Raw genomic sequence first — 17,595 nt, 5'->3', positions numbered from 1 at the left:
ATGCCATTACTACCAAAGCCTGCAAGCCATAGAACCTGTGCTCTGCAACAAGAGAAGCCATCGCAATGAGAAGCCTGGGCACAATGAAGAGTAGCCCGTGCTCACTGCAACTAAAAAGCCCGCACACAGCAATGAAGATGAAGTGCAATAAAAAAATAATAATACATAAATAAATCACAATAAAGGCTCTTGCTCACATTTTTAAACAGCACCAATATGACTCAGCCTTCTATGAAGACCTTTCTGCCTGTATGTACATGTCATAGGCAGAATAGACTAAGTCTACTAGAGTGGCAAAATCATTCAGGCCCAGGGGGCTCAGGGGTAAAGAATCTGTCTGCCAATGCAGGAGACCTGGGTTCAATCCTGGTCTGGGAAGATCCACTGAAGAGGGAATGGCAACCCACGCCAGTGTTCTTGCCTGGGAAATCCCATGGACAGAGAAGCCTGGTGGGCTACAGTCCATGGGGCTGCAGAACAGTCTGACACGACTTAGCAACTAAGCAAAAACAGGGAGAAGGGCTTCTCATCTGCTCATGTATCTAGGCACCTTTTCCTGCTTTCTGATGGAAAGAAATCAAAGACCCTGGCCAATAATCAAACTGTTGGAATGAATTTTCACAATTCCTAAGAGTATGGTTTCATCCTACAATTTTACACTGAGCACCAGGAAAATAAAATAAATTTTCTAGCACTTACAACACTCAGTAAGATACCTCAAAGCACCACTATTCCTAATAAACCAGAAAGTCTACTTATTAATATATAATGAAAGCACCAAGTAGGCAAAAATACTGAAAGAGGTTGGGTAAGTACATCCCCTCGCCTCCAAGAGGACAGCACATGGACAGCAGAATTTTAAGGTGTGTGGTTTCACACTTGTTTTCCTCTAAATATCTTTTACATCCATCCCATTCTCTTACCATCATGCCCATATTTCTCTATTATAATGGCCTTCAAACTCTAATAGAAGTTCATAGAAAGAAACACACTTACGCCAGTCAATACACAGACATATACTTGAAACAAGCTTCACAAATCACTTTTAATTCCTATTCCATGTGCTATATGCTAATACTTTTCAAATTTTTCTTAAAATGAAGATTGTAATCTACCAATGGGCACAACCTATTATATCCATTGCTATGGCCAGTATTTTTAACAAACTTGTCTTGATGGAAATTTTAAAAATTTGTGCATCAAAAGACAATGTCAACAGAGTAGAAAGCAACCCACAGGATGGGAGAAAATACTTGCAAATGACATGAGATTAATATCCAGAATATATAAAGAACTTCTGAAACTCAACAACAGAAACAACCCAAATCAAAAATGTGCCAAGGGCTTGAACAGACAGTTCTCCAAGAAGATACACAAATGATCAATAAGCGCATGAAAAGATATTCACCATCATCAATCATAAAGACAATGCAATTTAAAACTTCAATGAGATACCACCCCACACCCATTAGAATGACTGCTAACTATGGCCATTATTAATTCATCTTCCATACTACCACTTATCCTCATAAAATGTAAAACTGACTATATTACTCCACTTAAAATACTTTAAAATGCTTAAAATACTTTAAAAGTTCCTTGTGTATTACCTGTTAAATTTTTTTTCCCCTGTGATTTAGCCACTCATTCATTGAGCAACTATTTATTGAGAGTCCACCATATGCTAGGTGCCCTCTTAAGGCCTTAGCATACACTGGTATACGGATCCAACATGGCTCCTAACATGAAGTTTACAATCCAGCCCGGACAGTCATTAAATAAGTTTCATATTCTTTATGAGTGCTCTTATCCACCTCTCCAACTGAATTCATCCCCCTCCTCCACTCTTATCATATTGCTATAACTATCCTGATCTTCAAGAAGGTCCCAGAAAAATTCAGTCTTTTATACATCGTGGCCACTGTCCTTGATGTCCATTCTAACTGGAATGCCTTAATCACCTCACCAATTCCTCCTCAGCCTTCAAGATTAACTTAAAAGGGTCTCCTCTAAAAACATTTCTGTGGCCTCCTTTCTACACTCCTCAGTCACCATTTCTAACTCTTGAAATCAGCATTACAATGCTGATCACATCATTTTGTGACCATTTTTTAAAAAATGTCAGTCTTCCTAGACTGAGTTATCATTGGGATCCACGATATAGTTTATCAGTCACAGAATAAATGAATGTATGCTATAATTTTGTATGTATAACTCCATTATGTTGATTACTCAGTTGATTGATGTTTGAAAACTTACATTTTTCTAGATTTCACTGTATAAATATATTTTTAGGACTTCCTTTTTAAAGTCTGATTTCAATATATGGATGTTTTCCTTCATTAAAAATTTGTTCAGCAGCAGCCAGTCTGACTTGGATTATTTGTCTTGAAATTGATCCAATGAATATTCTTAATTTCAATAACTACTCTGGCAAGAAAAAGCAGAGAGGATTTCCAAAATCAATACATTAGGTCAGTGTCTGCGGCACAACAGTTCATACAGGCAAAGTGGTGTTACGCCATGTGTTTCCATTTCTCCATGCTAATTACTTTTAATGTGAAGCTAGGCTATCAGATGCCATCAATCTGTTTACCATCTCCCACCACTCTCATGCAGGAGAGCCAGGTTCGATCCCTGGGTTGGGAAGATCCCCTGGAGAAAGAAATGGCAACCCATTCCAGTATTTTTGCTTTAAGAATTCCATGGACAGAGGAGCCTGGAGGGCTCAGGTCATGGGATTGCAAGTTGGACATGACTTAGCGACTAAACCACCATCACCACCCCCATTGGAGGCTTTACTTTCTCCTTTTCAAATAATTTTCAGAAAATCTGGGTAGAACAGAATGGCTTTTTAAATAAGCAACTTTTAACTAGGTCATTGTTATAGAAGAGTCATACAGAACATGCACTGAACTCATGCAGGGAATATTCTAAAAGTTCTCTGTCCACTTTACCTTTTATCACTTTTCCAGTTGGGACTGATTTCCCAACTTCTACTTTAAGGTTTCAGTCTTCTGGAGAAGTTTCGATTTTTCTAAATTCTATCACCAGCCAATGTTTTGATTCATTTCCACTGCTATTACCCTAGTTTAAATCTGAACTATTTTTAAGGGGCTCTGAGACTAGCTATAGGACCTGGGCAATCTCTACTACTCTCCATATGAAAATATTAAGACTTACACATCAGAGCCAGACTATGAAATGAAACTGTGTGCATGAGAGGGCCTGGCACCAACAGGTGTTAACCAACTGTAAGGAATCGTCTTTTCTTCTCTCTCTTTCCTCCCTTCCCCAATCCTCCATCTTGGATGACACAGCAAGACTTATAGTGAACTATGAATGGGATCTCCTTACTAATCCACCTCAAATTCCTCCAATAGCTTCCCCCATGCTAGGACAGTAGTTCTCAGTGTGGTCCCCAAACCAACAGCAACTCCAGCAACTAAGAATGGATAAGAGCGAAATTCTCAAGCCCCACCCCAGAACTTCTGAAGCAAGAACTCTGGAGGTGGGGGGCCATGCCTGCCACTCTCTCACAAACCTGCCAGGTGATTATGATGTAAGCTCAAATTTGAGAACCCAGTGCCTGAGGATAAAGTCTAGTCTGGTATTGAAGGGTCTCCCAAACTAGTTTTCCTCCATTTACTGTACTTGCCTTCTCAGACTTCTACTAAGAAGAGTTTACTTATGATCTTCCAAACCTCCTATTCACTTTCCCAACTGAGATTTTACTCACTGGTTACATTCTCTTTTCTTTCTTTCTTGAAATATTTATTTACTTAGCTGCTTCACATTGATTCTGCAGCATGCAGAATCTTTAGTTGTGAGATCTTAGTTCCCCCACCAAGGTATTGAATCCAAGGGACCCCTACATTGGGAATCCAGAGTCCTAGCCACTAGACCAACAGGGAAGTCTTCACTGGTTACATTCTTCTCCTCCATGAGGCCTCTCCTCACCCAGCTTAAATCCCACTGTTTTCTTAAATCCCTTCCTGACAGTTTCCAGGAACTTTTTTCTCTTTTAATTCCAATTATTTCTGAGTACTCAGGTGATAATCTGCAGATGTCACAAACTGGCTGTTCCTGGCCCATAGAGGGTATGTGAGTGCATAGCGAATTGGTTGCCAATAATAATAAAAATCAAGAAATATTACAAAGATAGAGATTTTTGGCCTGAGATGGGGAAAGTCAGATCTGTGCATGAGGGACCCACATTCCCACATGGCAACAATCAGCGGAGGAGCAAATGTTTCCAGTACTCACCAGCTCTTTCCATGCCAAATATAGGTTTTTAGACGTCTTCAAATATCTTAAACCATAACTTACATTTCTTATGCAACTTTTTATGTGTTGTTTTTTGGCTCTCTTAATAGAATACAGCCCTTAAAGGAACTGAACTGTCCTGGCTTTCATTACCTTGAACACAAAACGATGTGAGGTTTTCACTATACAAAAGAATATTCTGGACATTATAGACCCCCAAACAAGCAGAAGTGTACACAGGCTTTTGGGAAACTCTTGATTTTCTACCAATTTGGAAAAGCTATAGTAGTGTTTGTTTTCCAAAGTATGTTAGGGCACAACTCTCAAGGTAATTAAAAATTTTCATGCCCTTTTGGCTTAGGCTGTCTTTCATAATAACAATTTGTATTTATCTTTCATAGTGATAAACACAAATTACTTGAATACAGTCTGTCTGCTGGAAGAGATCTAGCCCACGCCCAGCACGGTATTTCACCGAACCTCGATGCTGTGACTTCCTATCTAAGCCCTATTTTTATTTACAGATTTTTATTCCGTTAAAGACGAGTTTTAACCTCCCTCTTGGGTAGTTGCTACACTGAACTACAGTGCCTTTTTAGAGGCCACCGTCTGGTTAACCATTTGCCAGCGGCGAAGTAGGAGTCACTTTATAAAAACTGTCTTACCGCGGCACAACGGTAAAATCACAAGCTTGTCCAAAATAATGAAAGATTTAACACGCTGTTCACCGAGAATCTCCTTTTTCAGGAGAAAACCAACCAACCTTCCCTGTGAACCCATTTTGCCGACGCTTGCTCGTTCACACGTTTCCCGCACCCCTATCATCATCGGACTCAATCCCAGTCTCCTCTCCCTTTCCCCTCCCCGAATTCTCCAGGGGGCGCCCCAGACGCAGAGAGCCCCCGGCGGCCTGAGGCACGAGCCTGGCCCCAACCCGGACGCGGCGCGCAGCCCCCGCCCCGTACTCACCCGCCCGCGGCCGTAAAAGTGCAGGGCCCTCCTGCCCCGCCCCTTCCGGCGGGCCGCTTCGCCCCGCCCCGCGCTCTCCCGCGCGCAGGCGCAGCGCCCACTGCCGGGTGTCGGGCCCCGGGGAGCGACCCAGGGCCGGGCGGTGGCGAGGGGCGTGACCTGGGTCCCGGCGGGCGTGGCCGCGGGATTCCGGTGTGTGACGCTGGTCCAGGGAGCCTGAAGGCCTGGCGGCGTTGTCGACGGTGGGGAAGTCCGCGGGGCTCCCCATGGGGCGTCGGACATCTGTCTGAGAAGTGCAGCAGAGAAGGGCGGTTGACGGTCTTTACGGATAGCTTTTGCCCTCCTGTATGTTCACATCGGCTCCAAACTGCTACTGCTGTCACTTCAGTCGTGTCCGACTCTGTGCGACCCCACAGACGGCAGCCCACCAGGCTCCCCCGTCCCTGGGATTCTCCAGGCAAGAATACCGGAGTGGGTTGCCATTTCCATCTCCAATGCATGAAAGTGAAAAATGAAAGTGAAGTCGCTCTGTCGTGTCGGACTCTTAGCGACCCCGTGGACTGCAGCCTACCAGGCTCCTCCACCCATGGGATTTTCCAGACAAGAGTACTGGAGTGGGGTGCCATTGCCTTCTCCGTCGGCTACAAAGGCGGAAAGTAAAGTTCTTCCTCTCCCGGCCTCGGCGCTTCGCGAAGCCGGGGAGATGGAGGTCTAATCCGGTCCGGATCCGTGCAGCCAGCGGCGGTCCCAGCCACAGATCTTTTCCTAAGGCTTCCTGGAAGCTTAAAAATATATGGGTGTACATATGTTCCCCCATTTATATATGTATTCATATATATATATATGTATATATACACACCTATGGCTGATTCATATTGATGTATGGCAGAGGCTAAGACAATATTGTAAAGCAATTATCCTCTAATTAAAAAATAAGTATATGGGTGGAGGGCGAGATATGGGTCGTTTGATAATCTGGTGAAATTAAGGGAACTAAAACTCGGCAAACAATTTCCAACCTGTAGGAGTAAATGCTCAGTGTTTAGTTGAAATAGAACTCGAGTTTTTAAAGCATGGAGTGGTTTGTAACAGCTGAAGGGCTCTCAGGTTTTTCTCTTACAAGTTACCCATTTGTACTGATTCAGTTCAGCTCAGTCGCTCAGTCGTGTCCGACTCTTTGCGACCCCATGAATCGCAGCACGCCAGGCCTCCCTGTCCATCACAAACCCCTGGAGTTTACTCAAACTCATGCCCATCGAGTCCGTGATGCCATCCAGCCATCTCATCCTCTGTCGTCCCCTTCTCCTCCTGCCCCTAATCCCTCCCAGCATCAGGGTCTTTTCCAATGAGTCAACTCTTTGCATCAGGTGGCTGAAGTATTGGAGTTTCAGCTTCAGCATCAGTCCTTCCAATGAACACCCAGGACTGATCTCCTTCAGGATGGACAGGTTGGATCTCCTTGCAGTCCAAGGGACTCTCAAGAGTCTTCTCCAACACCACAGTTCAAAAGCATCAATTTTTCGGCGCTCAGCTTTCTTCACAGTCCAACTCTCACATCCATACATGACCACTGGAAAAACCATAGCCTTGACCAGATGTTGGCAAAGTAATGTCTCTGCTTTTTAATATGCTATCTAGGTTGGTCATAACTTTCCTTCCAAGGAGTAAGCGTCTTTTAATTACGGATTACTATTTCCTAATTTGTGCCAAAACCAAGGACACACGCTCACCGCTGCTGGAAAGTCACCCAAAGAGGGAAGGCTCGCGCCTAAAATGGGGGTGAAAATGAACATGCTTAATATTTGGGACCTCACTGCGAGTCAGAATAGTAACTAAGTTTTTAGGAAACCTGTTAGATACTTTGTTGTTGTTATTGTTTAGTAGCTAAATCGTGGTGGACTCTGGGACCCATGGATCGTAGTCTGTCAGCCTCCTCTGTCCATGGGATTTCCCAGGCAAGAATACTGGAGTGGGCTGCCATTCCCTTCTCCAGGGGATCTTTGCTGCCCAGAGTTTGAACTCCTCCTGGTTTCTGCCTTCTGGTCTGGTTTCTCCCTCTGGTTTCTGCCGTTGCCAGGTGGGTCTGTACCACTGAGCTTCCCTTGTGGCTCAGCTGGTAAAGAATCCGCCAGCATTGCAGAAGACCTGGGTTTGATCCCTAGGTTGGGAAGATCCCCTGGAGAAAGGAAAGGCTACCCACTCCAGTATTCTGGCCTGGAGAATTCCATGGGCTGTATAGTCCATGGGGTCCCAAAGAGTCGGACTCGACTGAATGACTTTCACTTTTCACTTTCAGGAGGAAGAGTAGTAAAACCTGAGCTTGAGTTCTAGGACTTTTAGGAAATACTGGTATCTCCCATATGTTTGCTGTAATGTAGTAAAGACAATCATTAGGCAATAGCAGGGATCAAATTACAGTGAATAAAAATAGTTGTAAATAGGTTCCTAATTATAATATTATAATTAGCGTCTGGAGCCGAGACCCCAGGCCCCGCATATGATTTGCATAATTGCATGTCTGTGGGAGGGATTAGACCTTCCTCTGTTACTTGATGTTGAGTCTTACTGAATATGGAACAATAAAAAATGAGTTAAGTCTTCCTTATCATTTTTATTATTCTTATTTAGACTAAAAGACAGCCACTTTTATCCCAGAGTAATTGTAGATCCAAGAAAAGTCAATTACAGAAACTAAAACTGAAGGCTAAGGCAGAGAGGCTGATGGAAAGAACACGTAAGCAGTCAGATCTGGTTTTAGATCTTAGCTCCTGAACACACTGAATAAAATAACGATAGAATTTGGGAGAAGCTTCTTTCTTTAAGCCAGGAGCTGAGCATTAGGACAGTGTTTTGTGGTGGGTTTTGGAAAACTTTATGAAAGCTCAGTTTGCATACCGTAAGGAAATGAAGTTTGTAATTTTAAAATGATTTTTAATCCTTACCTGCTTTTTCACTTCAAACTCTAAAATATTTTAGTGCATTTCACTTTTTTTTCCCCTTATCTAAGTCTTCCCTGAAGCATATTCCATGGAACATTAGTACTTTGCAAAACGTTAATAATTACTTCATGGAAAAAAAACTCTAGCATCAATACTGAGTAAAACACAAATTATTGGAAGTACAGTGGTGTAGCATTCTTGTCAGAACATTTAGAATCTGTTCTGATGTTCTAACATTTAGAAACACAGCTTGAATCTGTGAAGAAACAGTTTAATTCAGAATGTGATTTGTTTGGACTTTTCCATAATGTCAGTATCATGAAAGACAAGCAAGACAGAAGTACTTGTCTGCATTAGTGGGCAACTGTGATTTGGATAGGAGTATGGATTTTTTTAGTCACTAGCCTGCCAAGCTCCTCTGTCCATGGAATTCTCCAGGCAAGAATACTGGAGTGGGTAGCCATTACTTCCCCAGGGGACCTTCCGGTCCCAGGGATCAAACTCCTGTCTCCCGAATTGCAGGCAGATTGTTTACCATCTGAGCCACCAGGGAAGCCCAGGGAGAAAATACGGCATTATGTTAATTATTGTGGTTCTTTCTTTCAAATTTTCTATAGGTTTGAAATTTTTTTTAACACTTAAAATGTTGGGAAAAAATGTAGCTAGCACTTACCTTTTAAAAATGCATAGGTTCTGCTTATTTATAAGAAAATGAAAAATTCATTTATATGCTATGCTATGCTTAGTTGCTCAGTTGTGTCTGACTCTTTGCGACCCCATGGACTGTAGCTTGCAGGCTCCTCTGTCTATGGAGATTCTCCAGCCAAGAATACTGGAGTGGGTTGCCATGCCCTCCCTCCCCCTGGGAATCTTCCCATCCCCGGGATTGAACCCACATCTCCTGCATTGCAGGTGGACCTTCTGAGCTACCAGGGAAGCACAAGAATACTGGAGTGGGTAGCCTATCCCTTCTCCAGGGGATCTTCTCAACCCAGGAATTGAACCGGGGTCTCCTGCCTTGCAGGTGGATTCTTGACCAGCTGAGCTACCAGGGAGCCCTCATTTATATACTAGTTCTCTTATAATCTGACCTTGAGATAGGTGTACCATATTTAAGAACTATATATAGGAAGTCATTTGAGAAATGATCTCATTCTTCAAGGCATGATATTGCATCTGTACCCTGAGGTCCATTAATTGCCAACCAAAGCAATGTTCATGTGTATTATCTGCCCCACTTTATGCTGTGTATTCTACATTAGAATTTTAGCATAAATGAATTCTTGTAATCTGTCAATAGTTTTAAAAATGTTCCTCTATGCCTACAAATATTTACTGAGTGACTACTATGTACCAGGCACTATATTAGGTTCTGAAGATACAACTGTCATCAATATAGATAAAGCCCCTGCTCACATAGAGTTTATATTTAGGGAGCAAGAAAAAAAACACAGAATAAACATTCCAATACAAAAGAAAATGATTGTAATTGCTATGTGTTATAAAATAATTAATTAGGGACTAGAGAGTGCCAGGTAAGTGTGGATCTATATAGGGTGAAAAAGAAGACCTCGCTGAGAAGGTGAGGGGTGAGTTGTGGATATCTAAGGAAAGCACATACTAAAAATAGGGAATGGCTTGCTCGGCATAGTTGAAGAATAGTAAGGAGACTAGAGTGAATGGATAATAGAAGCAAGAGGGAGAGTAGTAGGAGATGACATCAGAGAGGTAACCAAGGCCAGATTTCGTAATATAATTTCGGATGAGCTTTAGCTTCCTTTCTTAAGAGAGTTAGATGGATGTAGTGCTGTAATGAAAGAGCGTAGCATGTTAGCTGTTGTTACTGGATTCATTTTCTATTGCTGTTGTAAGATAATTACCATAAACTTGGTGCTTTAAAAGAACACAAATATATTATCTTAACATTCTGCAGGTCTAAAGTCCAATACAGGTGTCTCTGGGCGTGAGATCAAGGCATCAGCTGACTGCTTCCTTTCTGGAGGCTCTAGGGAGAAGCTGCTGCTTTGACCTTCCCTGATGCTAGAGGCCTCTAACATCCCCTGGCTTTGGCCTCTTTCTTCCATCTTCAAAGCTAGTAACATTGGTCAAAGATTTCACTGGTCAAAGAACTTTAAAGAATTGGGTGATCAAATTAAGCCCACCCAGATCATCTTTCCATTTCAGGGTTCTGCAAAGTCACTTTTCCTCATAAGGTAATTTATTCCCAGATTCTGGTGATTGGAGTACGGACATCTCTGGGAGAGTCTGTTCTGCTTGTCCCAGTCCACCCTCTGGCTCCTAAAGATTCATGTCCATTCATATGCAAGATCGATTCTCCCCCTCATAAAGTCCCTCAGATTTTCAACCCATTACAGCATCTCATCTAAATCTCAAAAATCCCAAACATCACCTACATCTAAGGTATAAGTGAGTATAATCCACGCTGGGGCAAAAATCCCTTTCCATTGTAGACCTGTGAAACTAGAGAACAAGCCCTCTGCTCTCAGAATACCATAGAGGAGTTCCAGAAGAGCAGTGATAACCATTACCTTTCAAAAAGGGAGAAAATGGAAGGAAGGAGTCAGAAGCCCAGACAATTACAAAATCCAATCTGGCAGTCTCCATTAAGTTTCAAGGCCCAGGAATCATCCTTTGTGGCTCTTGGTTCTGCTCCCTGGGCTCAAGGCTTCACCCTCTAGGCGCTGTGAATTAGGGCATGGATGGCTTTGAGGGGCTATTATTCTGCTGCCTATTACAATCAATGTTATCATTAGACTTAGTTTTATTTTGTATAATCTTCATTTAGCAGTGGTTCTTCAGATCTTAAGCTTCTCCATAAGCCCCAGTCAAGTGATTAATTACCTTTACACAAATCCACAATTAGTACCTGAGGAGCTCACTGTTTTAAGGAACTATTGTATATCATTTCATGGTAAATGCCATGTAATTTCTCCGTTTCTTCTATTTAAATGGAAAATAATACTTTCATTTTTATACACATCGTATTTTCCTTACATGTAGTTAATTTATCCTAGAGTTAGTGACTTCTTCCAAGCCTAAAAGTACATATATTTCATTTTATGGCATAAGCAAAGTTTTACAACTTCTAAGGTCATCATTCTCACCTTTTAAGGATGCTGGAAACCCATATCTGCCTCCCAGCAGGTGGCAGCAAATCAATACTCGATAAGGTGCTGTAAAATCATTGTTTTCTCATCCTGGTAAACATTCTTTGATGTTGCAGACTGGCTTTTCTTAGCTAGAAGAGCAAAAACAATATTGCCAAATTATAGGAATTTATATCAACTAGTTGTGGGAGTATATTTATGTGATTAAATTGTATTATATTGTTATATTAATATTGTTCCTTGCTTGTCTCTCATAGAACCCAAAATCCATTTGTAAGCAGTTTTGTTGGAATAATAATGCCCATATGTTATCTATGTAGATAAACAGTACTCTCCATAGCCATTAATTGGCTAATATCCATCAACATAGCATTTTGAAATTTATGAGACAGATAAAGTATTCTTAGAGGGAAAAATTATATCCCCTGGAGAAGGAAATGGCAACCTGCTTCAGTATTCTTGCTTGGAAAATTCCTATGGACAGAGGAGCCTGGTGGGCCACAGTCCATGGGGCCACAAAGAGTCAGATGACTTTGCGACTAAACCACCAATCACCACCATTGCAAAAGAGTTAATGTTCTAAGTCAAGGTCAGCAAAATGATCCATGGGCCAAATCTAGGGCAGAGCCTGCTTTGTTTAGTACACAATACAAAGCTCCTAACAAAATTAAAAAATAAAGAGACAAATTGCCAGTACATGGAGTGAAAGATCACTAAAGATCCTATAGACATTAAAACACTGATTCTCAACCAGAGCTGTCGGTCCCCAAGGAACATTTGGCAGTGTCTAGAGACATTTTTGATTTTCACACTATCAGCATCCCTTGGGGAGTAGTCGGGATACTACTAAACATTCTGCAACATATAGAACAGTCTCCCACTAGAGTTTTCTTGCCCCAAATATCAATAGCTGTTCAGTGGCTCAGTCGTGTCTGACTCTGTGACCCCATGGACAACAGCACGCCACCTTCCCTGTCTGTCACTATCTTTCCAAGTTTGCTTCAACTCATGTCCATTGAGTTGGTGATGGCATCCAACCATCTCATTCTCTGTCGCTCCCTTCTCCTGCCCTCAATCTTTCCCAGCATCAGGGTCTTTTCCAATGAGTTGGCTGTTCTCATCAGCTGGCCAAAGTATTGGAGCTTCGGCATCAGTCCTTCTAATGAATATTCAAGGTTGATTTCCTTTAGAATTGACTGGTTTGATCTCCTTGCATCTAAGAGACTCTCAAGAGTCTTTTCCAACACCACAGTTCAAAGGCATCAGTTCTTCAGCACTCAACCTTCTTTATGGCCTGACTCTCATGTCTGTATGTGACTACTGGAAAAACCACAGCCTTCTATATGGATCTTTGTTGGCAGTGATATCTCTGCTTTTTAATATGCTGTCTTGTGTTGTCATAGCTTTTCTTCCAAAGAGCAAGCGTCTTTTAATTTCATGGCTGCAGTCACCATCTGCAGTGATGCTGAAACCCAAGAAAATAAAGTCTGTCACTGTTTCCATCGGTAGTACTGAGGTCAAAAAATTCTAATTCACATCTTAAGAGGAGAATATTATAAACAAATTTAGATCAATAAGATTTGATAACTTAGAATAAATGAACAAATTCCTGGGAAAACAAAATCTACCAAAACCAAGAAGAAATAGAAGATCAGAGTAGTTGTACATTTACTACAGAGTCTGAATTCATGACCAAAAACCATTTTACAAAGAAAACTCCAGACCCAGGTGACTTTACTGGTAAACTCTCTCAACATTTAAAGAGCACATAATGTCAATCTTGCATAAACTCTCTGAGAAAAGAGAGGAGAAAATACTACCAATAAATGTTATAATAACTGGATAACCCTCCTAGAAATATCTAAGTGAACATTAGAAGAAAATAATCACAGACCACCATCACATCTATAAACATAAGGGCAAAAATCCTATTCGAAATACTAGTAAATTGGACACAGCAATATAGAAAAGGATACAATGGTCAACTGGAGTTTTTCCAAGAATGCAAGGTTGGCCTGACATTTAATCAAACAATGTAATTTAACAACATTAATAAAAGAGAAAAAATTCTGTGATGTCTCAGTGAATCCAGAAAAAAACAATTTGATATATTTCCAATTAATTACAAAAACAATCACAAAACTAGAAATTAGAACTGAGTTTATGTTATGAAGACATGTATAGGTACTGTAAGACCAACAGCTGCTATCATGTTTAGTGGTCAATTAGTCAATTCTATGAGGAAGATGGTGAGACTGTCTGCTCTTACCACTTCTATTTGGCTGTGTATCAGAGGTCTAGATGGTACAATAGATGAAAAATAACTAAAATAATAGAAGGTATAAAGATTAGAAAAGAGTAGTAAAACTGCCTCTTCACAGTGGTCTACATAGAAAGTCTAATTCTTAAACTATTAATTGCCTTTTGATTAATAGATTAAATTAAGTAATTGTCTTTAAATTAACAAATTGCCCATGTAGATTATCTTTGGAATCTACTAGAATTAATCACTGAAATTAGTGAGCTCACAGGGTAAAAGATCAGTATATGAAAAATCAATATTTCTATATAATAACAAGCAGCAATTAGAAAATTAAAAATTTAAATGTACCATTTATAATAGTATTATAAATACCTAGGAATAAATTCAATGAAAGGTGAGAACTCTACTCTGAAACTACAAAGCATTGCTGAAATGAAAGAAGATCTAGGTAAATGGAGATATATACCATATTCGTGCACACAGAACATATACCAAGACAGACCATGCTTCAGGCATCTCAACTCATTTATATGGATTCAACTCATGCAAAATTTGCTCTCTGGCCACAATGAAATTAAAATAGCAGTCAGTAATAGAGGGATTTCTGGAAAATCCCCAAATTTCAATAATCAAAGGCATAGATTTTCTAGACTGCTTGCCACAGAAGTTCAGGTTGACACAGAAGACATTTTTCTGCTCTGCACAACCAGTTGAATGACATAAGAATTGACTATGGACATGTTAATCCCCATTCCAACCAACTCGGCACCGCCCTGAGACTGGGTATGCTGGGAGCAGTGGCAGACGGCTGTTATACCCTGGAATATTGCACTGAAACAGAGTTACAGCATGTTTAAAATTCATGAAATCGTTCTCATTTCTTGTTTTCTTTCCCTCACAGTCTGAAAATGCTGATGAAGAATGTGGGAACAAGACTGTGTAGCTGACAAAACAAAAAATCTGGTACTGGACGGCTTTTGATGAATTTAATAAGTAGAAAGATAATGAACATAAAGTACATTTGCATAATGGTGTAACAAAAACTTATTGAATGATGCTAACTATCTGAGGAAACCACAGTTGGAAACTGCATGTAAGACTGGTTCTGGCAAGAACCCCGATTCCACTCAGTCATGATGTATGGTTTTAAGGGGGGTAGGGAATACCTCACATGCTTTATTTTCACTGATCTTAAGTAACTTTTTCATCCTGTTTTTCTAATCAAATAATTAAAATTCATTTTTAATAGAAAAATTTCCAACACCTAGATTTGTCCTAAGTGTATTTTTTTCAAGGATTTATAAAAGTAAACATTTCTATTTAATAGACCTTTGAAAGGATTTGGGGCTATAAATCGTTTTTAATATTTGAAAGTTTTTTTCCCACCCTTGAAAATGATGTTATGTTGCTCCCTTCATAATTATTTCTTTTGACTGTGAATTATAGTTAATTTAGCCAGATGCTTTTCAAACTTCACTTTGTAAGTAGAGTTAAAAAGACCTTTTTTCCCAGTAGTTTCCTTCCTCTTTTCTAAAAAAAAAAAAAAAAAAAAAAAAAAAATTCATTTTAAATATTTTTTTAGTATCTACCTTTTGCAGTTTTTAACTTCATGCTACTTTTAAATATAATATAATTATTCACAATCAGCTTCTCTTTATTCATTTATTTGGCTGCACTAGGTCTCAGTCGCTGCATACAGGATCTTCCGTCTTTGTTGCAGCATGCAGGATCTTAGTTGTGGCGTGTGGGATCTAGTTTCCTGACCAGGGATCAAACCCAGGCTCCCCGCATTAGAAGAACTAAGTCTTAGCCACTGGACCACCAGGGAAGTCCCTTTCAAGCTACTTCTGATCATTCTAACAATACACCATTGTGGTATAATTTTCTAAAAAGTGAGGGGAATTATTCTTTCCTGATACTCTTCCTATTAAGTTGGAATGTAAAGGGAAAACCAAACGTGAGGGTTTGTTAACAGCTAATGATAGCTAATGGGCGTCCCTGGTGGCTCAGATGGTAAAGAATCCGCCTGCAATGCGGGAGACCTGGGTTCAATCCCTGGGTTGGGAAGATTCCCTGGAGGAGGGCATGGCAACCCACTCTAGTATTCTTTCCTGGAGAATCCCCATGGACAGAGGAGCCTGGCGGGCTACAGTCCACCGGGTTGCAAAGAGTCGGACACGACTGAGCGACTAAGCACAGCACACAGTGATAGCTAACATTATTCAACTATTTAATGACCACGATGAACTATTATCATAATGCTAACTGCTCCTCTCACATCCCTGCGAGATAGATGCTACCGGTACCCCCATGCTGTGCAGAAAACGGAGGCTCAAGGAGATTAACCTGGTACCCACACTTATTATAAGTGGTTTGAGCCAGGGTTTGAGTTCATGTCCTTGACTCGTGTCCACATGCTTAATGGTTGATGTTTATTAGGTCTCATTTTGCTGTCTATTTACTAAAGTAACGGGATTACTGTAGATCCCCCAGCTTATGATGACCTCTCTAAGTTCATCATAAGGATGTGATAATATGACACCCCGACTCACTATACACAGATTTTTCCAGTGTGATACACATATTCACCACATGATGGAGCCAATGAAGTGAGAAGCCATGTGCTCCTAGTATTTGACATTAGGCTCAGACCTAAATATAAATGTCAACAGAATGTAATTAAAGGTGTTAAAAAATAAGATTTCTTTTTTAAAAAGCGGCCATAAAGAATTATAGTCTAGAGTGTCTTTTTAAAACATATGTCATGAAAAAAACACAACTATAAAAAGGTTAAGAGTAATTGACTCATAAAAGTTAAAAATAAAAAGATAAAAGATGAGCCTTTGTATTCATAGAGAAGTATGTGGGACAGATGTCAGAGACTTCCCCCAGGAAGGAAAACACCAAAGGAAATGAATTAAATGACAGCAGGTGACCTACCAAAAAAAAATAATAAAGAAAGAGACCAGCTGTACAGTGATGGAGCTCCAGGGTCAAATGAATGCATGTTCCAGTAAGATTCCACAGCAAATGCAAATGGGTTAGTAAAAGCCAGTGACTAAAAGACTTTAGAGAACCTTTAAATAGATATGACTGCTTCCTTTTCTAATAAGAATAAGCATTACAATTTTTTCCCTGCAATGTCAAAGATACAACCTACTGTGGAAGGAAGAAGCATTGCTTCTCAGAAATTTATTGAAGCAAATCCTTGCACATTCTATTCGTTACAGTGATCCCAGTGACTCTCAAGCTGTGGTTCTGGCACCATCAGCATGACCTGAAGTTATTAGAAATGGAAATTCTTTGGCCTGCTCTGGACTTACTGACTCAGAAACTCTGGACAAGGGGCTCTGCAGGTGCTTCTGATGCACCTGAAATTTCAGGGTCCACTGTATTATTGGAGGGAAAAAAAAGAAGAAATTTTATCAACAAATCAAGTAGGAAAAAAATCACCTTAGATGAGTATAATTTTAAAAATTAGTATCTGTGTATCTATCTATCTATCTAATCTATGTTATGTTTATCCTGAATGTTAGACCCAATGTATCATTACTTCTTTTTGACAAGGATCTATAAAATATATGTTAAATATGTATATATAAAATAAATATATATATGTTAAATAAACACACACATATATAAATATATATAACATATAATATATTATATTATATATAATATAAATATATATATAAAAAATTTACTGAGTTTTTTGTGGCTTAATATATTATCATATATATCATATATAATATATAATAAATATATATTATATATTAATATATTATCATATATTAATATATTATATATTAATATATTATCATATATTAATATATTATATATTAATATATTATCATATATTAATATATTATATATTAATATATTATCATATGATAATATAATATATAATATATATAATATAAATACAAATATATATATATAATTTACTGATTTTTTGTGGCTTAATATATTATCATATTATGATATATGATATATATATGATATTTATATATGATATATATATGATATTTAT

The 17,595-nt window shown here is 39.6% G+C and overlaps 1 protein-coding gene across 6 annotated transcripts in view; it reads right to left on the bottom strand.

The window, feature by feature from the left end:
• MMAA (metabolism of cobalamin associated A) overlaps window positions 1-17,595 on the bottom strand; it is a 53,318-nt gene that overhangs the window by 20,506 nt on the left and 15,217 nt on the right. Inside the window, exons 1-3 of one of the 6 annotated variants that reach the window (XM_043902541.1) lie at window positions 5,030-5,048; window positions 4,267-4,419; window positions 2,260-2,425 (exon numbers count right to left, since the gene is read on the bottom strand). Coding sequence is in view for 1 of the 6 variants with exons in the window: in XM_043902545.1 (XP_043758480.1) it covers window positions 5,236-5,503 (268 nt within the window). In the remaining 5 variants the exon portion in view is untranslated. Of the gene's footprint in view, window positions 1-2,259; window positions 2,431-4,266; window positions 4,875-5,029; window positions 5,049-5,235; window positions 5,703-11,299; window positions 11,434-17,595 lie in introns of those variants that run through there. The other 5 variants (XM_043902540.1, XM_043902545.1, XM_043902544.1 and 2 more) reach the window with 5 other exon arrangements.

Source organism: Cervus elaphus, chromosome 5 (assembly GCF_910594005.1).
Source record: "Cervus elaphus chromosome 5, mCerEla1.1, whole genome shotgun sequence".
NCBI lineage: Eukaryota > Metazoa > Chordata > Mammalia > Artiodactyla > Cervidae > Cervus > Cervus elaphus.
This window is presented reverse-complemented; position numbering and strand designations above follow the sequence as displayed.